At 45.9% G+C, this 24,603-nt stretch overlaps 6 protein-coding genes across 6 annotated transcripts; 5 read left to right on the forward strand and 1 right to left on the reverse strand.

The window, feature by feature from the left end:
• Positions 1-654: 654 nt before the first annotated feature.
• Positions 655-1,465, forward strand: E1B28_005655 (uncharacterized protein; the record flags this gene model as incomplete). Its single annotated transcript, XM_043150230.1, has 5 exons — positions 655-665; positions 723-890; positions 945-986; positions 1,043-1,212; positions 1,269-1,465. 5 exons carry the CDS (start codon positions 655-657, stop codon positions 1,463-1,465), a joined length of 588 nt encoding a protein of 195 aa, XP_043011317.1.
• A 7,040-nt stretch (positions 1,466-8,505) lies between these two features.
• Positions 8,506-13,597, reverse strand: E1B28_005656 (uncharacterized protein). The gene is made up of 17 exons (XM_043150231.1): positions 13,424-13,597; positions 12,854-13,373; positions 12,410-12,797; positions 11,840-12,357; positions 11,372-11,789; positions 11,127-11,317; positions 10,961-11,076; positions 10,773-10,909; positions 10,641-10,713; positions 10,132-10,590; positions 9,881-10,077; positions 9,403-9,823; positions 9,253-9,341; positions 8,985-9,197; positions 8,863-8,931; positions 8,701-8,800; positions 8,506-8,641 (listed from the first exon to the last, which is right to left on the reverse strand). Exons 1-17 carry the CDS (start codon positions 13,536-13,538, stop codon positions 8,598-8,600), a joined length of 4,068 nt encoding a protein of 1,355 aa, XP_043011318.1. The 5' UTR covers positions 13,539-13,597; the 3' UTR covers positions 8,506-8,597.
• A 48-nt stretch (positions 13,598-13,645) lies between these two features.
• On the forward strand, positions 13,646-18,581 carry E1B28_005657 (uncharacterized protein). The gene is made up of 9 exons (XM_043150232.1): positions 13,646-13,937; positions 13,992-14,385; positions 14,440-14,523; positions 14,578-14,674; positions 14,728-15,049; positions 17,698-17,806; positions 17,859-17,965; positions 18,037-18,154; positions 18,210-18,581. The coding sequence occupies exons 1-8, from the start codon at positions 13,848-13,850 to the stop codon at positions 18,067-18,069; spliced, it is 1,236 nt and encodes a 411-aa protein (XP_043011319.1). The 5' UTR covers positions 13,646-13,847; the 3' UTR covers positions 18,070-18,154; positions 18,210-18,581.
• A 73-nt stretch (positions 18,582-18,654) lies between these two features.
• On the forward strand, positions 18,655-21,467 carry SEC23 (GTPase-activating protein S23). The gene is made up of 7 exons (XM_043150233.1): positions 18,655-18,916; positions 18,964-19,258; positions 19,319-19,792; positions 19,842-20,081; positions 20,135-20,712; positions 20,765-21,032; positions 21,085-21,467. The coding sequence occupies exons 1-7, from the start codon at positions 18,711-18,713 to the stop codon at positions 21,310-21,312; spliced, it is 2,289 nt and encodes a 762-aa protein (XP_043011320.1). The 5' UTR covers positions 18,655-18,710; the 3' UTR covers positions 21,313-21,467.
• A 1,042-nt stretch (positions 21,468-22,509) lies between these two features.
• On the forward strand, positions 22,510-23,008 carry E1B28_005659 (uncharacterized protein; the record flags this gene model as incomplete). Its single annotated transcript, XM_043150234.1, has 2 exons — positions 22,510-22,613; positions 22,678-23,008. 2 exons carry the CDS (start codon positions 22,510-22,512, stop codon positions 23,006-23,008), a joined length of 435 nt encoding a protein of 144 aa, XP_043011321.1.
• A 215-nt stretch (positions 23,009-23,223) lies between these two features.
• E1B28_005660 (uncharacterized protein) lies at positions 23,224-24,023 on the forward strand (the record flags this gene model as incomplete). Its single annotated transcript, XM_043150235.1, has 3 exons — positions 23,224-23,312; positions 23,364-23,459; positions 23,516-24,023. 3 exons carry the CDS (start codon positions 23,224-23,226, stop codon positions 24,021-24,023), a joined length of 693 nt encoding a protein of 230 aa, XP_043011322.1.
• Positions 24,024-24,603: the final 580 nt, after the last annotated feature.

Genomic DNA, 24,603 nt, shown 5'->3' on the forward strand with positions numbered 1-24,603 from the left:
GACTTGTGAGGGTACGGTCCTCATCGTAGGACACTCTCATCGCTGAAGGACCACTCTCATTATAGAAGTACGGTTCGTCATATGGCTCACCACACGATTCATGGATATTCACGATACTGGACATCATCATTATTCATTCTCCTTGGTCACCAGCTCTTGTCATCCTCTATTGCCGATAGGCCCGTAGGATGGTCTGCCAGCATTGGTCTGGAGTATGATCTCGTAGTAGGTCGGAGTACTGGGGTTTGGTACCCCTTGGAGTACGCCCTACATCAGCAAAATGACATAACACTTTTCGCCTTTTTTAGGCTTTTTTCGGCTTTTTTGATGGCAGGCAAGTCACAAGACGCTTTTCATTACGTTTTTATCTATATATAGATAAGAAAAGCCGTAATTACTCTTTCCAAGCCACATGTAATTCTATTTACTTCTATTTACACGTGCACACTCGGAACCGACTTGTCCCAAAAGGGACATAGATTGCGGCTTGTCGGCTTTTCCATATTTTTGGTGGGGAAAAAGCCGAAAAAAGCCGGACAAGCCGGTACTGTATGTTTACTGATGTATGTGGGTGTTGGGTTGTTTTAGGCATATGCTATCCTCAGCGTCAGGGCTTGAGGCCCGGCATATGCATAGGCAGTTCACCCTCCTGACATGAGCACTCGGTACTTTTCTGTATTCTTCCTTGCAAACTTCATTCTGAACATCCTCATCTCTTACAGGATACGTGAGGAGGCCTTGACAATCCTTTGTCACCAGTTTGGGCTGTCCATCTGCTTCAATCCGTTTTTGAAGGTGTTGACGACATCAATCGACCAACTTCAAGCTGCCCTGTGCTCCAAGTCTGCCTGGGTTGCCGACCTTGAACAGGCGTTCGGGATTATGCAAAAGTGAGTGTCTAGTTGCTTATAAGAAATGTCGGTTGACTTACTCATGCTTCATAGCACCATCCACTTTTTACAAAGCCAGAATAGTGTTTTCGAACAGTATGTAAAGTACCCTGCTTCACGAATCCTTCTGAATACTGATACTTGAGTCATAGTGCCTGTAACCAGTATAAGAACGAGGCTGAGGACGGCAAGGTTTCTGTTCTAGACAAGAAACTGGATATGAGTGCGTTCCATCTCACCGAGGTGCACAAAAACCTCGAAAGTGTCCAAGATGAGTTGAAGGAGTCCCAGATGCGAGTGAAACTTCTCCATGCTGAAAAACGTGAGTGTCCATTCCTTACACCCATATGTTTGTCGTTACTTATTTACTTGTTGCAGTTGAGAAGGAGAAGATGATTTCAGTTGTTTCTAAATGCTTAGTGTTCGTTGCGCAGAAAGCCGTAAAGGGAGGGCGGGGAAGCCCACTCCATGCATTCCCTGAGATGATGGGAATTCTTCGTCGGCTTTGCTGGGAGGCAATGATGACCTCTGACCGCTTAGAGACTTTCATTGGTATCGCAGATAAACTCTACTAGTACCTAAATCAACACATTTTTAACATTTTTATATATAATATAATCAAAATGGGAACATAATATGAGGATTAGAGCAAGCCCAAGCTGCTAGTCAAAGCACGGGTCTATTTGCGGGTTATCCAAAGTACGAAAAGTACGAATCACCTTATAGACGAGAGTCTTCGATGTTCCAAAACCTGTAGGAACTGATGAAGCAGCCTTTTAAAAACCTTCGTTCACTTGCATAGGCCTTGTCTCACTCGCAAATACTTGTAGCAAACATGGGGACACTTGATTTTACTATCAATTTATTGATTTCTTCGATATTGGTTGAAAAGATGGAAACAACTCCTAGAAGTACATCTAGAAGTAACAATCAGACGGATGTAACTATCTAAAGTCCACTTCGGACTTAAGGAACGGAAACAAAGCTGGTGGCTGTAACTTACAGCTGGAAACAAGAAAAGGGGTGGATGTCGTCGATGTCCAGTCAGAAAGGATATTCTACCAGGAAAGAACCATAGGAACGATCCCTGGAATGTAGATCGAACAGTTTTGGACTATTCCAGATTGGATAGAACAAGAGAGAACAAGGGAGCACATGGGGACTTGCCTTGGAAACAAAAAGGGGTCAGAATGTATCCACATGTAAATGTCAAAGATATCCGACTCAGAACAGGAATAAAGAAAATATGAGGAAAAGAAATAAGGAATACTAAATTCTGGACAGTTTTATATCTAATTGACATGTACTATACCTGATTAAGGGTACTTTGGTATCTCTGAAAGGGATTTCTCTATATTTTCGACTTGTTACCATATCTTCGACTTTTGATTATTATTTATTCGAAAAAGTGTATATAAGGAAGGGTGGTAGCAGCAGTATTTTCCCCAGTAACCTACGACAGAAGCCTAAGTGCTTTCACTAGGGGACTCTGGCTCATACTTTGCCCCACTTCTTTGAAGTTGGTGTTTGTATTTGGAAAAGATTAGATTTGAACTTTGGATTTGATTTGAATTTGTTGCCACTTTGGTACTTGGAAACTTTGAACTTGTAGAGTCGCTTTGACTCGAATTTGAATTGAATTTGATAGTTCTATTTGAACTTAGAAAGAATTGAACACCTCCTTGAAGTAGTGAACTTTGTAGAAAGCCTTTGTCATTTTGACTTGTGAACACAGAATTTAAATTTGTTTTGAACCATATAAAGCCCCACCTTTGAAGTCCTATCTTAGAGTTCTCAGTGAACCTTGCTGAGAGCGTCCATTGATACCGACCTCCACAAATCAACTATGCTAATTGCTAGTGTTGGGTTTGGTTTTATGCACTTCGTGCTTGGAGTGTGTTTTGCTGCACCTTGTAGTAGTTTTTAGTGCCGTTATCGGTATACCAGATGCTCAAGGGTTGAGCGAAGAGACTCAAAGTGCCGAATTGACAGCATCCGTTGCTTGTGTGGTCTGCCTGGCAGACAACACCATTGATTTCCTTAACAAGGTCAAAACGGCAAGTCGGGAGATTGTGGGGGACCTTTCAGAGAATTTGGCAGTAGATCAGGAGGTAAAAAAGGTGGCTTGTACCAAAACTAAGTTCATTTTGGATGTCCTTGAGCGATTTCAGTGGGTAATTTCTTGATCTACTGTTTCTTGAACTGAATTCTTCCCTAGGTCGGTGGATCCCATCATTTGTTGACCATTCCATGTGAATACAACTGCTATTCATAACTTCCTGTCTTCTTCTCGCAACACCAGTCCTTCATCTACTCGCACCAACTATTCCAAGAGTTCCAACTGGCATTCTGCTGTATCTTCTTAACCGTAATCCCTAAGGCCCCGTTCTGCGCGTCGGATAGGATAAGGAATTTGGCAGGCAAAATAATATGTATGATAAGGTAAGAAAATACATATTCTTTTGTGATTATTTCGTTGTCTTTCCCCCTTTGTGTGCGTTCAGTGGGGCACCTTGTCAGAAATCAGACAAGGTCGAGAATATTCAACACGCCCACATGACTCGCTTGCCGAGTCGTCCATCTCTTCTCCCACCCGTCCATGGCTGACCCTCACAAAATTATCTCCCCCCTCCCACTGCCTCTACTGGCCCCCCCGAATATAATGTCAGAAAAAACCAATTATTAATGATAAGTGGTCCATAAGATATCTAAATAAGACTAAGAAAAAGGCGAAATTCTTATGAACGCTTATCAGCTTATGACTGACTTATTAGGTAATTATATTTCCCTTAGAAGCCTTTATAACTCTTATTACCGGCAGGTAACCTGCTTATGGTACCGCCAGAAGGTGAATCTCTCATAAGTCGTAATTGTTTTTTCCGACATCTTTTTGAGTCTACAAAAAAAACACATGGCTGGTCCAAAAAAAACAAGCTGAAGGATCAGATGAGTCATGGGGGGTTACGTGGAGACTATCAAGTATTCTCATGCATTTTTAAATGTTTGATGGCTGCCCTGTGGACTAATAAAAATATAATATATTTTCCTTATCCTATCCTATCTTATCCTATCTGATGCGCAGAACAGGGCCTAAAAACCATAGAATTAAATAAGCCTGGTTGTACTAGTAGAATTAGAATGAATTGTATTTCTTATTGTCTTAGTCTGCCTGAATGACGTAGCTGAGTTGAATCTTTGTTAATGTCTGCCTGATCCAGATTTGACGAAGGTGCCAATTCATTTCCATTCTGCCTAATCTGTTCTAAGGCCTGTATCTCTCCCTCTGAGGGGGTGGGTTTTTGGGGATAGTGTGGTGAAATGTTCGTACCATATCGGTAGCTCCTACAAGGCTACACAAGGGCTCCCATGTGTTGTTGTTTGGCTCATATCCAACCCAGTGTATATAGTACCAAAGCCATGTGCCAGAACCTTTCGAGTTGAGTATCACTTCAACTTCATACTTGGGAACTCCTTCTACAACTTTGACAGGGGGTGGTGGAGGCTGTCATCGATTGGGGAAAGGGTCCAGGTAATGCTTCGATAACAAACTTGAGTGGAAAACATTATGAATCCCCTTCAAAGTAGCTGGTAGTTTTAATCGATAAGCATGTGTAGAGATCCTCTCAATAATTTCATAAGGACCAACCTTTTTCGCGTCCAGCTTCTTCGAAGGTCTTTGCATTTTCAGGTTCTTCGTGTTAATCCAGACTCTTGATCCTACTTTGAACTCATCGGGAATTTGGCTTCGAAAGACGTCAGCATTGGCCTTGTACTGCTCGTTAGCTACTGAGATTTGTTCTTGAAGGTAATGCTGCATGTCATCCAAATCTTCTGCTACGAGGAGAGCCAAGTGATTAGGGACGTCCTTCAATGAAATCGTGAGTCAAGGGTGGTATCCCTTATTGGCAAAAAAGGGGGTCGTGTTGGTGGTGCTATGTGGGGTATTATTATATGTGAATTTGGCGAGTGGTAGAAATTGCTCCCAATCATCTTGATTATAATTTACAAACAATCGCAAGTACTGTTCAAGGCTTTGGTTCGTCCACTCCATTTGACCATCCGTTTCAGGATGATAGGCAGTGGAGAGGCTGGTCTTTACTTCTAGAATCTGACATAGGGACTGCCAGAAACTCGAAACAAATATTGTTCCTCTATCTGAAACAATACTAGAGGGGAGTCCATGTTTTGCAAAGACATGCTGTATAAAAAGCTGCACTAGATCGGCAGCAGTATCAGTCGTTCTGCATGGAACAAATATAGCTTGCTTGGTGAGGCGACAAACCACTACCATAATTGCATTGAACCCTTCAGAATCTGGGAGTTCAACGATATGATGAACCGAGATCGAAATCCATGGTCTTTCAGTGATGGGTAATGGTTTAAGCAATCCATATAGTTTATGACAGGCATGTTTTGCTTGCTGACAGGGGTGACATGAAAGAACATAGGCCTTGACGTCCCTACAAATCTTGGGCCAGTAGAAGCTCTGTAAAATTAGCTTTACTGTCCCATGAATTCTTGGATGGCCTTGCGACTTGTGGTCATGGTGACTCTTCATGACGTCGAGGTGAAGATCTTTGTGGTCCGGAATATAGATAATCCCATTACGAAGTAATAGTCCATTCTCAAAAGTGTATGGGCCTTCGGGGTTTTTGTTCATCCATGTTCTTGCATGCTGCCAATGCTTGTCTTCAGGGGCCTCACAAATTTGTTTGATCAAAAGATCTTCATTCAACACTATAGTAGCGGCGAGGGTAGCTACTAGTTGCTCCGGCTTGATGAGAATTTTGTTATTGGCTATGTTTGTTGCATCTCAAAATGACTTCTTAGGTAGACATCAGGTCTTCGTGTCAACGCGTCTGGTTTCAATCCAAGTCTTCCCGGGTGATAGTTGATTGTAAAATCAAACCTGGAGAGGAACTCTGACCAACGTGCTTGCCTACGACTAAGTTGCTTGGTCATAGTAAAGAACTGTAAGTTATTGTGGTCAGTATATATTTGAATTGTGAACTTTGAACCTTCAAGGTATACATGCCACTGCTTGAATGATTCTACAATTGCTAAAAGCTCCTTATCGTAGATGTCGTAGTTGAGTTCAGCAGGTGCCATACTTCGAGCATAAAATGTGACCAGGTGAAGATCTGGTGAGTCGGGATGGGGTTGTGACAAAATAGAGGCAATCACATAATCGGACGAGTCTGTCTCGACCACTATTGGCAATAGCGGATCAAAATGGCAAAGGATTGGGGCCTCTATGAATGCCTGTTTAAGAAGCTCAAAAACACTTTGACACTCAGGTGTCCAATCCCACTGCTTCTTCTTTGATGTGAGAGATGTCAGAGGCTTTGTAATTCCTGAATAATTGTTGATGAAATGTTGATAAAAGTTAGCAAATCCAAGAAAAGATTGCACCTCTTTTACAGTCGTAGGTACCGGCCAGTCTTGGATAACTTGCACTTTCTTTGGGTCCATATGAATACCTGATGGGGAGACGATTACTCCTAGATACTCTACAGAAGTAGTGTGAAACTCACACTTCTCTGGTTTGAGATGCAGGTCGTTTTTCTCTAACCATCGTAGAACTTCCAAAACATTGCAGATCATCTGCATTTTGGCACTTTGATTGCCACGGGTTTTCTTGGGTTGTGCAACCCAAGAAAACCCGGTATCACGATATAAATCGGAAAAGACCTTAAAGATGCATATTGATACAATTTTAACACTTATGAGTTATAAATTATGGGATTAATAGGACTAGAGTGACCCCACACTTCTAGTTAAAGCATGAGCCTCTACAAGAGACTTTATCTGTATGAAATGTACAAAATTAGGAAAGATGAGAGACTTCGCTGAAGTTCAGAAAACTGTACGAACTTTGGGAAGCAGCTGTTTAAAAACCTTCGTTCTTGTATTGGAAGGCCTCCTCTTACTCCTGGAATGCTCATAGCGAACATAGGGATTTTATTATACACTTTATTGAAACTTCAATGAAGTCTGGTTGGACTGCTCGGATATTGGAATTCTCGGATATAGAAATCCAAACAAGGATAAAGGAAGGAACATCCGATTCTCATGAACGGAAAACGGAAAGAATAGGAATTTCTCGGAAAACCAAGGAAACACGGACTTCAGCAAAGTGCACGTGTTATTTGATTTCAAGAGGGAAACCTTGGGGACGGGGCCTAGGATCGAGGCTAGATCTTCTCCAAAAAGGAATAGAACAGGAACAGGAAGAATGGATACACCTGAAACAGGGACTTGTTCCCTAGGAAAAACAGGAGAATGCGGATATGTCGGGTACTTCGGCGAAGTCAAGTCCCTACATCGCAACCAGGAAACAAGGAACAGATATTCAGTTTAATATTCGATTGGGCCCTTCAGCACATAAAACTCTTGTATTATACCCGATTAAGCGAGTTTCTGTTCGACTGAAAGGGATTTCATTATTATTTACCAGTTTCACACACATTTTGGACTTTTACTATTATCTATTAGAAAAACCGTATATAAGGAGGGCAGGAAAGAGGGATTTTCCCCAGCAACCTACGAGAGGAGACACAGTTCACCTACTAGGATTCGCTCGAGATTTGACCTTTGCCCCAGTCTTCACTGAAGTTGGTGTTCTGTGTTTGAAAGGATAGATTAGATTATTGCAATTGAATTTGGTATTGGCATATTGTCTTGGAATTGAACTCTGGATATTGAAGTCAATTTGGACTTATATTGAATTTGGATTGCTATTGTCTAGTTTGGATATTGAACTTGAAACCGAACTTCGGCGAAGACTTGTAAAAGCTTTGTTGAAAAGTCAGATATCAAATTTTGGGATTTGTGAATCATATTGTCACTCTTGTAGTGAAAGAACCTTGATTGAAACTACATTAAAACCGAAGACCCCTCATATTCTATCTTTCTTGGTGCCTCTTAGTGAAAACTAAAGCCTTAAGAATACCGACCTCCACCCCTTACACTTGTGTATACGCTTCTTGGTGTGGTTTTGGTTTGTGCACTTCGTGCTTGAGGTGTGTTTACTAGCCATATTTAGTGGTGTTTCACAGCGTTATTACCGGAACAACTGACAACCACACCATCAGCAACCCCAGTCCGTTTATTCGCAATCGATTGATGGACCTGTCTGACCACCCAAATCTCTACCATTAAACTTTACCACTCACCATAAGACCATTCTAAATTATAGTAATTCTTTTCATTCATCCTTTTGGCAGATTTTAAACTCATGTATAAATAAAATTATTGATTAATGTACAATTTATATATGTGGATTGTGAGGTTGTGTGGAATTGTCGGGTGGTGCAGTTGTGTGACCATCCAAAAACCCGCCAAAACCCGGGGCAGCCGCGCCATCAAAGTGCCCAAGTGCTGATGATGTGTTATTTCTTGCTCTCGGAATAAATCAGGATATCGTCAAGGTAGACGATAACGTTCACGTCTAGTCTTCAATGATACATGTCACCCATTACAAATTGCTGGATTTGTAGGAGTGAAAGATCAAGCAATCGAGAGACGAGAGCAAACGTTAACACGATAGGAGAGTGGCGAAAGCGCATCTCTAACATGCACGAGAGGAAGACATCGACCAGCTCCAACCCAAAAATGAATGCTTACATGGCAGGATAGATTATACATCTACGGTATACACTAAAAATGTACAAGTAGAATAAGCTCAAGAAAAAATAGATATACAACCTAGTCATCCTCCTCCTCTACTTTTGCAGGTTTGCTCCTCACATCTAGAGTGTAACGAAACTGTCAGACCCATTCAACTTGAAGAACAATCAACAAAACTTACTCCTCCGTGAAGCCCGTTTCTTCGCAGCAGCCTTCTTCTTCTCAACGCGTTTCTCAAGTGCTTGATCATCTTCACCTTGACGTTTGTGTTGTTCAAGAGCCTAGAGTTACCGGGGAGTGAGCTTGTGAGGACATCAACATTAACGCAGAAATTTGCACGTACTGCTTCAAACTCTTGGAGGTCAACACCACCACCATTTTCTTTCGATACACCAACTTTGGGTTGCCGAGCCTTAATAGAGTTAGAATGTATGAATGACCAGGCGTTGAAACAAAGGTACAAACCTTCGCGAGAATTTCAGAGAACCTATCATACACCCCTTCCGCATGTAATTTGTCTTGATATGCGGGCAAGGACTCGATAAGTTTCTTGATGGACTTTTCGGATTTGTAGGGAAGAAGTGATAAACAAAAAGCGATATCTCGCCACTGTCTAGGTTCGTCTGCGACTCGGAACCGTTGGCAGAGCTTGTCGACAATGTTCTCTGCTTGTTTTTCCTGTAACGCCAAGGAGTTCAGCTGGAGGCCGGTCACAATATACGGGGATACTAACCTTTTCGATGAAGGTAAAGATATATTTCATCGTCGACTGGAATCTATCCTCGTCTACTGCGTGCTCTCCCGTCGACAAATGACTTATGACTATGGATGAAGAAGGGCTTTGAGAACGCTGCTCGTGGCGAACAACAGGAAAGTAACATACCATCAGGCAAGTTGTTATAGATTGCGTTATCCTTTGTAGACAGTTCGGTGAAGAAGAGCTTCGCCAGATCTGCTATGCGTGGATCCTCGTCTTGCAGACATTTCGCCATCTCTCCCAACTGACCCTTCACCTTCACCATCCCGTTCAAGATGAGATGGGTAAGGACCATGAGCGTATTCTTCTTCACCACGGGGTCTTTATCCGAAAGACCCTTGTACAACTCGTTGCTGTTTTCGTCGATGATACTATTGAACGAAACTGCAACATCACCGAGGCCAATAACGACATTGCTCCGGATGCTAGCATTTTTCGAGGTCTCGAGGATTTTGAACAGGAGTCTATGGTTGTTTTCGCAGAAACTCGAGCTGACGCAAAGAAATTTGCTCAAAGACAACGTCGCAGCTGCGCGTAAGGTAGGGTTCTGAGTAGGCGGGCGTTAGCATTGGTGTTTCAGGATAAAGCGGTCGAAAAATGGCACCTTGAACTTATGGGGGCTCCCACATATATGAACAAGCATGGGTCCAAATAGCGCGAGAAGGGAACCCCCTTCAAGCAATTCGTGCTCGCGAATCTCCTGCACACGATCACCAATTTCGTCTTCGGCGTTTCCAGCAACTTGATCAAGTTCTTCTCCGTCTTTGTTCGTATTATGGGCACCACGAGCTGCCTTCTCAGCTACAAACCATGGTCATTAGCAATGGTCAGGCGATCGAGATAATTCTGCTTCACCAGCCTGCTTCTCGTCCTTCTGTCGTTTCCACTCTCTTTCAACGATTTCGAGGAATGCAATGTGCTTTATAGCGATATGGCCAACGACAAAGAGAAGTTGACTGAGCTCGAATGCGTCTCCGAGGCTGTCATCTTTTCCAGCCTGACTGGGAGGCTGATCCGAGGTTTGAGAGACATCCTCTGGGTGATCTTGATCCATGGCATCTGGGTCACCGTTAGCCTGTGTTTGTTCCGCGCCAGATGTTCGATTGCGAGGAGTAAAGGCGCGGAATGTCAACTTCTTGATGATATCGTTGCACAATCTATCGGGATGTTCACCCAATGCATAGATGGTGTTGATAGCTTGTTCGGCGACGCCGAACCACTCCTTGGATCGACAAGGTCGCTCGATGACTTCTTGAAGTTTACGGAAAACAGCATTATCCATCGGAAGCCTAAGGGTCTTGTTATGCAAAGATCCTAACACAGGCAATGAGACAATAAACAGAGACAGAGTTAGTGATTCTCGCCTTTCACTTTTTTGGCGCTCCCATTCAGCCGCTGTAAGGCAACACATGTGTAGCGCGCTAGGGTAAGGTCGGCCTGCGTGCAATGAAGACGGTGTCAGTGCGTGAAAAAAAGACACAAACGTTTGCACCCACTTTACCAAGGGCACCCAACCCAACCTTCAACATGGTCTCTACTCGATCGGCTAAAACGCTGCGCTTGGCCAATGCCATCATACCGATGATGATGATAGCGCCTCGTCGCTGCTGCTTGGGAAGTTGTCGATCCTTGCCTAAGGACGGATAACATTAGGAAATAAATCCGGGGGGGCGATGGTACTTGCCAAAAATTTGCCACAGTTTGTTCACCACGTCTGGATGTATCTGGCGGTCCTCTATCATGACTCGGATCATTTCCTCCAGACTCGTCAGTTCAGCTAGTGTTGCCCCGTAGGTCAGTCTGTGTCTAGTGTCAATAAAAGGGCGAATTAAAAGGGAGATGGACGTTACTCGATCATGTTTCTAGCTATGCGATTGACTTGGCTTTGAGCCTCCTCTCCGGCATGAACAACGAAGTAAAGATTGCGATAACACTCGAGCAGGCGGGAACGAATCCCCTTCAGCTGTTCGGTACCATCCTCTGATGTGGTAACACTGTTGTCTTTTGACCATATCAGGTGCATCATTTGTCTGAGTCCTTCCTACGGAAAGAGGAATATTACAAGGAAGTGCAGCGAGGTCAAGGGTAAACATACCTCAGTGTATGTCAGTTTGTATTCGTGCGCCACCTCAAAGAAGTGAATCCCTTCCAGTACTTCTGCTTTATTCGTTGAGCCCAACAGTTTGAGCACGATTTCTGTGGCAGCATCGAGTTGGCGTATAAAGTTTAGGGCTTCAACGTAGAATTTCTTTTGCAAACGAAGCTGTTCCGCTATGCGACCTTCCAAGTGCGCTATAGCCGCTTCAGCGCTCATTTGAACGACATTGATTTGCGATTTTCGAGGTTTGAGTTTGGACTTCTTCGCCTTTTTGGGTTTGGACCCTGCCATGGAAGTATCTTCCTCGGCTTGATCGTCGTCTTCGCCTTCGGATTCATCTTCGCTTTCTTTTTCTTCGTCGGTGGGTTGCTCGTCCTCGTCTACGTCCATCTCGTCCTCGTCCTCGTCATCCGAGCTTAAAGACCGTCGTGAGCGAAGAAGTATGAACAGAGAAAAAGGAGGTACCGTTTCTTCTGGGTTCGAGCTTCCTCTTGGTCCTCTTGGTCCTGGCTGTCCTCGGGGTTGGCAAGTGCATTGCCAACCTTTGCCTCTGCTTCAGCCAATTGAGTCTTTATCGAGTGATACTCTTTCTCAAAATGCTCTAATTCCAGTGGGCCACCAAGGACGAAACCATACGGATGTGTCTTGATCAGTTCAATGACGAGAACGATGGCAGCCTTGCGAACACTGGGCATTTTGTCTTCTAGGGCCACAATGGCAACCTTCGTGGCCTCCAGGCGCTGCTTGGGGAACTTTCTCTTCATTTTGCAGAGGCTGGTCAGGACGCCTAGTACTTTCGACCGGACGGGTGCATTTGTGTCCAGCATACGCTCGAGAAGCATCTCATACAGGCCCTTGATCTGTTTTTGTATTTGCTTTGAATCCATGTTACCGTCTTCAGAGGCACCCGCGTCCAGTGACGCGTCTAGATCTCTGATCAGGAAACCGATGACCTCCACCATGGCGATACGTATATTCGCAACCTGGTTGAGGTTTCAGCATGGTAAGTTTGCCGATAGAGAGATCGAGACCTACGTCTGTATCCAAGTGATTAACAAGAAGGCTCATTTGCTTCAACACCATACGCGGGGATACCTCTGCTATCTTAGCCAAAAACTTGGAAAATGACTTGGTCTGCTTTTGGTCCTGACCACGGAAGTCCTTGTGAGAAACCTCTCGAAGAATTTCGTCACCCAGTTGATTATGGTCGAATTCTTTGGACAAGACGGAAAGGCAATGCGCCATCGGCTCTGCGAGATGTTCGTAATACTGAAGACGCTGCATGATGAGGATCTGGGCAGCCGCTGAATGGCCCTGATGTTTGACGGCGAGACAGATCACTTTGTAAACGCCGAGCTTGATGTCTTCTGCTTTCATGTACTGCTCGTTTTCTGCAACATGGTAGGCCGGTCGGGTGATACAACTGTCCGAAAGACGATCAGAACAAAGGTTTCAGACTTTGAAAATCCCAAGACGCACCCAATGAACTTGTCTCGCTCTGCTGTTGTAGTCCACAAGCGCTGCGTCTGCAAACGCGACATTAGTTTACTTATTAATGCCAGCACCTGTGGAATTTGGCCCATCCAATTCCACTCCTCTGAGCCCGTCTGCTTCTTAGTACCAGTACGACCACCTGCCCTTCCGGATCCAGCTGCTTTGGCGCCCCTTCCTCTCCTTGTTTTGGGAGCTACAACGGCCGATATTCTGTCATCACCGTCTGAACCTTTCACCTTCTCTGCCACTTTCACCGCCCAATGTAAAAGGAAGGCGTACATCTCGAGTGCTTTCTTGTGTGTGTCAAACGTTTGACGATTATCGTTACTTATGTCGCTGTAGGTGCTGTCGAATTCTGCTTGCAAACCAGAGGAAACCGAATCAAGCAGTTTGTTCATCACTCCACTTGGTATGGTACCCGAGTGCTTCAGGAGGCTACAATACGACGCAAAAACTTCTGGAATAGTGATAGCATCGCTTTGGTCTGCTACTGCTTCCACCGCACCTATTTAAATGGTCAAGTAATGAACGGTGTGGCGAACGGCTGAGACGTACCCTCAAGGATAGTTTCAGGATCTTCGTTGCTGGGGTCACGTTCGTGGTCAAGGTCGAGATTTTCTGCATTACCGAGCCGCTCGATAGCATCTGAAAGATCGAATTCTGTGTCCATCGTGACAAACGTCGATGGTTGGACACCAGTTGCTTGTGGTCGTGAACAAGAAACGCGTTGATCACGTGTTGTCGCGTTGACTGATTTGGTTTTCCCACATCTTGTCAGCTGCTCGCTCCTCCCTGTCTGTCAAAAAAAAGCGAGGCCCGGCATCTCGCATTCGCTCTAGCTGAGAATCTATGTAGTATCACATCATTCAAGTGACAAATCCGGGTTGGATCTCCAGGTTCCCCGCTTAGCAGGCACGTATTACAACCCACTTGAATTTTAATATTATGGTAACCGAACCACATATTGACATCCACTATAATGGACTCCCTCTACTACACCACCCTCTTAGGCCTCTTCGCTACCTACTGTGGATATAGGTATCTTTATGCCTGCCATATCAGATCCAAGGTGCAAAGCATCATAAGCTTTACTACGAAACTTCCAAACTAACATCCGATGTAGCTCGACCACATCCCAACCGTAGGCTCCAGCGGTATATTCTCCTCTTACAGTACAGCTTGGAGATTTTTCAAAGATGGACACACGGTCATTGAAGAAGGCTGCAAGAAGTATGGTAGCGCATTCAAAATTCCTACCTTGGACGGATGGCAGGTCATTTTGAACGGTCCCAAGATGCTGGAGGACATGAAGAAGGCACCAGAGAATGAACTCAGCGTCTTAAAAGCTTTCGTTGACATTATAAAAGCCGATTATACGCTTAGTCCAGAATCCATGATAAACCCCTACCATATTGAGGTCGTTCGCACACCTCTCACTCGTAACATCGGTGCACGGTTTGCGGATGTTAGAGACGAAATCGTAGCCGCAATCGACGATAATTTCCCGAGCGAATACGGTTCGTCAGTCTTGACTGTTCCCTCGATTCGCACTGATCTGTCGCCATACTTAGATTGGGTCGAGATGTCAGTGATCAAACCCATCCAGAACGTCGTTGTTCGAGCTTCAAACCGCTTACTCGTCGACTTACCTCTTTGTAAGGCTTGTCCATGCGAACGAAACTATCCAGCTTAAACGAACGCTCTCGTAGGCCGTGACAAAGACTACTGCGAGCTCAACATCCAGTTCACGATTGATGTTATAACAGACGCTATCAAGATAGGGCTGTTTCCGAGGTTTATGCATCCGTCAGTAGGCTCTGCCGTATGAACTGTTCTAAGGTACCTGACGCTCTTCTTAGTGTTGTAGGACCCCTGATCTCAAAGGGGAAAGTCAACGTCAAGAGAGCCATGAAACATCTCACACCTCTTATCCAAGAGCGCCTCGAATTGTTGTCTGAACACGGTTCAGAATGGGAGGATAAACCCAATGATTATATCACCTGGTTAATTGAAACAAGTGAACAACTAGGTGCTGATTGGCAACGCGGCTCTATTAAGGACTTCGCTGTCCGTGTCCTCGGTGTTAATTTTGCAGCGATTCATACGACTTCTACGGCTGTAACGCATGCTTTGTATCATTTGGCTGCGCATCCCGAGATTATTCCGAAGCTCAGAGAAGAGGTCGAGGAAGTGACGGCCAGGGAGGGGTGGACGAAAGTCGCAATGGTACAACTGAAGATCATGGATAGCTTTTTGAAGGAGACGCAGAGGTTCAGCGGGGGCAGTGCTAGTGAGTTGGTTTTCTTGCGCTCCTCCCGTTAGTAGATCGACCCGTGTTGCCAGCCACCATGATGAGGATAGCAGCCAAGGATGTTACCTTCTCCGATGGAACCTTCGTACCAGCTGGAACTTCAGTCGCACTTGCTGCGCACGTTGTTCATCAGTCAGAGGTAAGACACACGAGTGACCATGACCAGACTACGACCGTAATGACATTTTCTTTTCTTTTACGCCTCACCTAGTCCGTCTATCCGAATCCGGAGGACTTTAATGCTACAAGGTTCTCCGACATGAGGGAAAAGGAAGGCGAAAGTGTTAGGCACCAAATGGTGACCCCAACGCCGGACTGGCTTATCTTCGGTGTTGGGAAACATGCTTGGTTGGTTCGCATTCTTTATGAAACCTGTGTATTCTAAATTTCCCTTCGTCCCAATAGCCCAGGTCGCTTCTTTGCCGTGAACGAGATTAAATCGATCCTTGCACACCTCCTAATGACATACGAAGTTAAATTTCCAGACCATTCTCTCGGATTTCCAAAGTCGCCGACTTTTGCGGGAAACCCAATTCCGAATCCGAACGCAAAGGTCTTGTTCAGGAAGAGGAAACTTTGAGGGTGACGGTCGGTGGGAATTGGCAGCCGAAGGATCCTAGATTCCCATGGTGTGTTGAGATCGTATACCCAAGATCGTTCCCCGAGCGTTTGGACTTAGGAACCTGAACAAATCCGTTGAGTAGGTGGTTTTCGTTGGCTGTACTTGGATAAATTAGCTATTCAGTTTGCAATGTTCACGTGCCGATTTAGTGTGGAATGTTTTCGTTTTTTTTTCCAGGTTCCTTCACCATGTACGGTTCAAGTTCCCGTGCCTCTCACCTCTTCTGGCGGCAGACGATCCGGACCTTCCTCAACGCTGATCTGTCTGGGTGAGGTTGGCAATCGTTTATGTTGTAAACCTTTGTCATTGAACTAACATTTTGGATTGTATAAAAATGACTAGAGGAACGGGCCAGTTGCTGCTCCAGATTAGGGAATTATGACCCGGGCTTCTCCGAAATGTGAACGACAAGGTGTTTCGACAACGACGACAACGTTCATAAGATATCTTCGTACGGGGAAGGTACGATAAGTACAGCCCTTCATCTTCTCAACATCGCTCACAAGCATTAGGAAAGTGGTCGACGACGAACTCGTACGAGTACCACCGGTCTTTGCCATCCATTCTCACACAAGGCTATAAATACTGTCAATTTTCACTGGGCCTGACACGGTTGCTCGCGAATGCCACGGCACAGTACACATTTATCATGGTATCTGTCAAACCGAACCAGATGATCGTCCACTATGGATTCACTAAGCCTCTACTATACCGTTCCCTTAGGCCTCTTCGCTACCTACTGTGGATATAGGTATCTTTATGCCTGCCATATCAGATCCAAGGTGTGAAGCATCACAAGCTTTACTACGATACTTCCAAACTAACATCCGATGTAGCTCGACCACATCCCAACCGTAGGCTCCAGCGGTATAATCTCCTCTTACAGCACAGCTTGGAGATTTTTCAAAGACGGGCAAGCGGTCGTTGAAGAAGGCTGCAAGAAGTATGGTAGTGCATTCAAGGTTCCTACTTTGGACGGATGGAAGGTCATTGTGAACGGTCCCAAGATGCTGGAGGATATGAAGAAGGCACCAGAGAATGAGCTCAGTGCCCTCAAAGCTTTTGTTGATCTCATTAAATCCGACTATACGATCAGCTCAAACACCATGATAAACCCCTACCACATTGAGGTCGTTCGCACACCTCTCACTCGTAACATCGGTGCACGGTTCGCGGATATCAGAGAGGAAATCATAGCCGCAGTCGACGATATTTTCCCCCACGAACACGGTTTGTTAGTTATGACTGTTCCCCCGATTCGCACTGATTATCACCATACTTAGATTGGGTCGAGATGTCAGTGATCAAACCCATCCAGAACGTCGTTGTCCGAGCTTCAAACCGCTTCCTTGTCGACTTACCTCTTTGTGAGTTTATTCCATGCCAACGAAACTACCTAGCTTAAAACAATCGCTCCCTCGTAGGTCGTGACAAAGATTATTGCGAGCTTAACATTAAATTCACGATTGATGTTATGACGGACGCTGCTAAAATAGGTCTTTTCCCGAGGTTTATGCATCCGTCAGTAGGCTCTGTCATCTAAGTTGTCCTGAGGTACCTGACGCTCTTCTTAGTGTTGTAGGACCCCTGATCTCAAAGGGGAAAGTCAACATCAAGAGAGCCATGAAACATCTCGCGCCTCTTATCCAAGAGCGCCTTAAACTCTTGTCTGAACACGGTCCAGATTGGGAGGGAAAACCCAACGATTTTATCACTTGGTTAATCGAAACAAGTGAACAATTAGGTGCCGATTGGCAACGGGGTTCCGTTAAAGATCTCGTTATGCGTGTCCTCGATATCAATTTTGCGGCGATTCATACAACTTCTGGAACTTTGACGAATGCTTTGTATCATTTGGCTGCGCATCCCGAGATTATTCCGAAGCTCAGAGAAGAGGTCGAGGAAGTGACGGCCAGGGAGGGGTGGACGAAAGTCGCAATGGTACAACTGAAGATCATGGATAGCTTTATAAAGGAGACACAGAGGGTTAGCGGGGGTGGTGCTAGTGTGTTTGCTTTCCCAAACCTCATGAATATGATACTGACACGCATTGGCAGCCATCATGTTAAGAATAGCAACCAAAGATTTCACCTTCTCTGATGGAACTTTCATACCAGCTGGAACTTCAGTCACACTTGCTTCACACGTTGTTCATCAATCAGAGGTGGGATGCCTAGATGTCACAGTTTTTTTCTTTTATTTCACGTCTCACCTAGACCATCTATCCGAATCCAGAGACCTTTAACCCCACAAGGTTCTCTGACATGAGAGAGAGAGAAGGTGAAAGTGTTAGGCATCAAATGGTGACCCCGACGCCGGACTGGCTTATCTTTAGTGCTGGAAAACACGCTTGGTGGGCCTTGCGTTCCACTTGAAACCTTTGTGTATATTCATCAACTTTCCAATAGCCCCGGTCGCTTCTTTGCTGTGAACCAGATCAAAGTGATCCTCGCACACCTCGTAATGACATACGATATTAAATTTCCTGACCATTCTCCCGGATTTCCAGAGTCCCCGACTTTTGCAGGGATATCGACGCCGAATCCGAACGCAAAAGTCTTGTTTAGGAAGAGGAAACTCTGAGGCTATGAGCTGGTGAAAGCTGGAGGCCGGAGGATCTACCGATCCATGAATGATACGCTTGGACAAATGGACTAGGCCACACTGAAGGACGAACAAGACTTTTGGAATGTCATATTCCGGTTGTCTGAACTAGCTACTTAAGTACGTGTCCATATCCAAATGAGAACATGTAAATACACGATATCATGACTTGGCGGAACGCCTGAGTGATTTCGAACACGCCAGGAACGTCGTGTTGTGTTTTGCCGTGTTTACCTACGTGTCCGGTGTCGCTCGACCGTCAGTCTTATTTCTTCCATTCCCTTCGCCGGCGAGGACGACCGAAAATGCTCAACTTTGAAGATGTGGAGGAACGTGATGGAGTTCGGCTGTCTTGGAATGTCTGGCCTTCGTCGAGGATAGAGGCGACCAGAACGGTGGTCCCAATATCTGCCCTCTACACCCCTCTCAAAATTCGAGACGACCTACCCCCGGTTCTTTATGAACCTGTTGCGTGTAAACCTCCATGCAGGGCGGTTCTCAATCCGTACTGGTATGCCTTTTAGTTATCGAAACGCACCCAAACTGATCTGGATATAGCCAAATAGATATCAGAGGAAAACTTTGGATTTGCCCATTCTGCCTGTCGCGGAACGCTTTTCCACCTCACTACAAGGATATCTCGAACACCAATTTGCCCGCAGAGCTCCTACCCAAATACACGACTATCGAATACACACTTGCTAGACCCGCTCCAGCCCCGCCTATCTTCCTTTTTGTAGTTGATACATGCCTGGATGCAGAAGATTTGAAAGCCCTTCGAGACGCGATTGTTATCAGCCTCAGTCTGATCCCACCATACGCATTGGTGGGCTTGATCACCTACGGTACCATGGTGAGCCAAACGCCCTTTCGAAGTTTCGCGTTTTTGATTGAAAGGTGCCCCGATGACCAGGCTCAAGTTCACGAAATTGGCTACGCCGAATGTACCAAGTCCTATGTATTTCGTGGCGGTAAAGAGTATCAGCCGAAACAAATTGCGGATATGCTCGGCCTCAATGCCAGTAATCGCGCCGCTCCCCGACCAGGCCAGCCACTCCCACCTCAGTCCTTCGGCGCTGGACGATTCCTCATGTCTGTTCAGCAGTGTGAGTTCCAGCTCACAGGTATACTCGAGTCGCTTAACCGAGACCCCTGGCCTGTGGATAGCGATAAGCGTCCATTAAGATGCACCGGCGTTGCTATGAGCGTTGCTGTTGGATTACTTGAGACGGCGTATCCCAATACTGGTGCTAGAATTATGTTGTTTGCAGGAGGTCCGGCAACGGAAGGCCCTGGGCAGGTCGTCAGCAACGAGCTAAAAGAGCCGATAAGATCCCATCACGATATTGAACGAGATAGCGCGAAACACTACAAGCGTGCCATCAAGGTATGGTTTTTTAGCAATGCCGTTGGTATACCGCTTAGGTTCTTGTCAGTTCTATGAAGGACTTGCCAAACGCACATCCAACAACGGCCATGTAGTGGACCTCTTCGCCGGTTGTCTGGATCAAGTTGGCTTATTAGAGATGAAATCATTGCCCAATTCCACCAATGGCGTCATCGTTTTATCGGATTCGTTCGCCACCTCAATTTTCAAGCAGAGTTTCATTCGCCTTTTCAGCAAGGATGGGCAGGGTAATCTACAGATGGGTTTCAATGCAACCTTCGATGTTCAAGTATGTTGCATTAGTTTTGCCGAGATCGCGCATGCTCATATTCCTCCACGTAGACCACCAAGGAGCTCAAGGTCTCAGGTCTAATTGGACACGCCATCTCAGCTGGAAAGAAGTCAGCCTGCGTCGGCGAAACTGAAATTGGTATCGGTCAGACTTCTGCATGGAAGATCAATGTGATCACGCCTAGAACATCAACTGGTGTTTACTTTGAAGTCGTCACTCCTGCCGGGCAGCCTCTTCAGCCTGGTTCTAGGGGTTTGATCCAATTCATTACGCACTATCAACACGCATCTGGTCAATTACGCCTACGAGTGACGACTATCGCCCGTAATTTTGCGGAAGCTGGTTCGCCGAGCATTGCCGCATCGTTTGACCAGGAAACGGCTGCTGTGTTGATGGCGAGAGTAGCAGTGTTCAAGGCCGAAGTTGACGAAAGTCCTGATGTCCTAAGATGGGTGGATAGGATGTTGATCCGTTTATGTCAGAAGTTTGCGGATTACAGGAAGGAAGATCCTACCAGCTTCAGGTTGACGGATAACTTCAGCATTTACCCGCAATTCATGTTTCATCTACGGAGGAGTCAGTTTTTGCAAGTGTTCAATAACAGTCCGGATGAGACGGCGTTCTACAGGTTTGTGTGCTTCATGATTCGAGGACTGAGGACTGATATCTTTTTCTTCTAGACACGCACTGAATGAAGAAGACGTCAACAATTCCCTCATCATGATGCAGCCCACACTCATGTCATACACCTTCGATACACCTCCTCAGCCCGTTCTTCTGGACAGTGTATCTATAAAGCCAGATGTCATCCTGCTCCTTGATACATTCTTCCATATCTTGATCTGGAAAGGAGAGGTCATATCTCAGTGGGAAAAGCAAGGTTATCAAGATCAGGAGGGCTATGAGAACTTCAAAGAACTTCTGGAGGCTCCGACTCAGGATGCTCAGGTAATATATCCATACTCGCCGAATGATTGTAACTGCTCATTCCGGACTGTAGGATCTCCTTGTCGACCGGTTCCCCATTCCCCGTTACATCGTTTGTAACCAAGGTGGATCTCAAGCGCGTTTCTTGTTGTCGAAACTTAACCCGTCTACGACGCACATGAGCTCGAGTATGTATGGCCCGAGCTCCGCCGGTGGCCAAGCTATCTTCACAGATGATGTTAGCTTACAGGTGTTCATGGAGTATCTTAAGAGGCTGGCTGTTGGGGCACAGACCAATTAGGACTCCTTTCAGTTGACATATTCTGGTAGATTTATTTTTTCTTCTCGTATTTATGTACGATGCAGGTTTAATTTTTACAATCAAACAGTTGGAACAGCAGAAGTCCGCTTATGTAATTGCGTAGTACTTCACAGCAATCAATTGGTAAAATTTCGGAACGTGTTACAGTTGTAGGTGTTACCTCGCTTCAAGTTCCCCGTTTGAACTCTCTTCATACCTCGACTCATGTGTGCGCCCTTAAAAATCCCAGACGCTATTCCCGACGCCATTTCCAGTCAGCTCTAGGCTCTAGCGAGTCATTCGGATAAGATATGACTTGTCAGCATTTCATTCCTAACCTAAACCTGAAGCGATGACTCGAGGCCTACTGCCTTAGTATAAATGCTTCGCACTTCGGTCTCCTTTCTTTCGTTTCCCCCGCTCCACCAATCACCTATGGTTATCCCGGTTTCCTCCCCTTTCGAGTCGGCAAGAGACGAGCAAACGATCTGCGAGTGGCGACCCTCGGGAGCACTAATGCGCCTCAAAGAGCGGTCACAGGTGAGGTCGGGAACGTTGCTGCGATCATTCAAGGTGTGCGTTGGGAGTTTGGGGGTTGAAACCGGTCGGTGGTCAATATAGAAATAACCTGATCCGAGTGTCCCGTCCGCCCACGAAGGGTGATTGAAGATCAAAGAGGACTGCGGTGCGCTTTCATACCACCTTTCCCTCTCGTTATTATTCAGAATGATTCACGAACGTCGATCGATCGTCTACCACCTGTTCTTCGTCGACTGAACGCGTCGCACGCGGTGCGATGTCACATGACCGTGCTTCCTCAGGACGTACTTACACTGAAGGAAACCATTAACCATTACAGGAATGTAAGTTCAAAGGCAAGAAATGACGAACAATGGGGACTTCAATTTTGTAGCTTTTGGAGATCATAGTTTGGTGCATACGTGTCGTAATCCGGACGCAGGCCGTACCGCACACCAACCGCACACTCCATTGTTGCTGTGAAGAGTCGGCTCTCACTTGATACGGGAACTGGACCACCAGCTGCAGCGATCCCAATACGGTAAATATAACGCAAGTGTTTCCCGGGTGAGCAAATGACGACTGTAACGGTTGTGATTTACATTCGAGATGCGGAGGAATTCTAATCTCTGATGATGTCTCAGAAACTGAGGTGAGTCTCGAACTGGACTCATCAATATGGATGGTAGACTACCAGAATCCGCACTGCTGTTAAGCCTCCACTGGCCACCCACTGGCCACGAACGCCGTATTGGGTACTGGACGTGTTGTCGTGGAGAACGGTAGGATGCGTGTTTCTCAGCTCCAACAGCTCTTTATTTTGACGCAAGTTCTACCCTACCATAGCCAGGCAGACGAACGTGTACATTGCACAGAAGGGGTATTGTCGCACTTAGACATAGACTCGCACGTCCGGGAATGCGATAGTGCAGCGCTGTTTTCCTTGTACGATGATGACAAGGAGGCAAGAGGCTTCAAAGCGGCAAATCGGAGACAACACCTGCCTGTTCTTCAGACAAAAGGAGTTCGAGGTGCGCGCTTGGTCAAAGCGCACAAGATTCCACGAAGGGTGACGAAAAGAAGGACGGCTTCGTGGGAAGAAACCGGGCTGTGCTGCGCGTGCGACAATGGCAGATATAAGCGGAGTTTACTGATCCCCTCTTCCCTTCCCATTTAGACTTTTCCCTCGTACCATCATCATCTTTTGCTTTGGCCTCTCTCTTCCCTCCACGTCCTTATAGGTGTCGACACGACACTCTCCGGTGGCCACGTTCATTGTAACCCTTTCTTTTCTCAAGTATTCTCGATGTCTCTTTTTTGATCCCTTTCGCTGCAGTGCTTTCCCCTTGACTCGATCTTCGATCATAATTTCCAACACAACTGCTGACAACGATGGACAAACCGAGTTTTACTTCTCAAGGGGACAATAAGAGTTTGTTGGATGCCTTAGAGGACCTTCCATTAAAGGGCTTTCAGGAAATGTGGGTGCCTTCGTCGTCGTTACCGAGTTACATCCTGATATTTCTTCAAAGCGATGCCACCCCTTCTACCGGCATAACTTCTTTGCCAACACCCAAAGCAGGACCACCACACCTCAATCTGACTGAGGTAGTCGAGCCTTCATCCCAGTGCGTCCCAACATGCTGCTCATTTACCTCTGACTCATCGCTCGAACCCATGACAGGTTACCTCAACTTACCGATTCCATGCTCTACGTGAAGTTCCCTGAACCTCCAGGCGCTCCTCTAATCAAGGACCTCGATTCATTCACGGAAGGTACCGGCAAAGGAAGTTTTGATTCGATTCCCGCTGCTTCAACCGACCAGTATGGTGGACCTCTACCCCAGATAAATATCCTTTCGCTGTCTCTCCTTCCTCCCCACAATACTTCTATGTCAATAGAATTATGGAGAGAAGAGGTCTATCTTTACAGCCCGACTGCACCTCAGCCCTTCCCAAGCGAAGAACACCCTTTTGACGCGCGACCGTCATCGTCGCCGCCCAATAAGCGCCCACGGTCATTAGCTTCCGACGATGAGGTCAGGCGCATACGCCGGCGTTCACACTCAGACGTGTGCCAACAAGTCGTGATTTACATGGAAAGAAAGCGGTCGCTTCCCTCCATAGGCACTGCATACGATAGTGGGCAGCACCAACGCTTCCACTCGGTGCCTCATCCCGCGCCTGACTAACACCATCCTTGATATCCAAATCATCCACTTACGTTCTTGCTCTCATGCAGAGCTCATTTTAATTCTGTCCAGTTCTCCCAGAGAACCAGAATATTTATCTCTTGAGCAGACAGCTCGAAGACAGAACACCGAGATCTCGTTTTGCTTCTGCTACATCTAAAGCGGCCTATGACGTGTCGCTATTTCCGAAACTCGATTTTTCTCGACGGTAGTCTCATATCTATTTCGCCCGAACTGTGCGTGCAATGTAAACGCGTATGTCGAGGCTCGTCATAACCACAATATGACACGACTCTATCCTCATCTATTCTCTATGCCAAATTCGCTCTACTCCCTATCACCCCCCCCCAAATCCATGGACACGGTAAACGCGTTGAATCCATCCGTATTACACCACAAACCCTTCCCTTTGTTTAAATGCTTTGCTCCGGGCAGCACTTTGGTTGCCTCCAATCTTCCCCAGCGCGCTTGAAAACCCCAAATTTGGTACTGTTCCTAGATAAGCGCTTAGATAAGATAACCATTGTTATTTAACAACGCGTACATACATGCAAATATACCTTCTTGACGCGTGATCATT

The sequence above is a fragment of the Marasmius oreades genome, chromosome 3 (assembly GCF_018924745.1).
Source record: "Marasmius oreades isolate 03SP1 chromosome 3, whole genome shotgun sequence".
NCBI classification, from domain to species: domain Eukaryota; kingdom Fungi; phylum Basidiomycota; class Agaricomycetes; order Agaricales; family Marasmiaceae; genus Marasmius; species Marasmius oreades.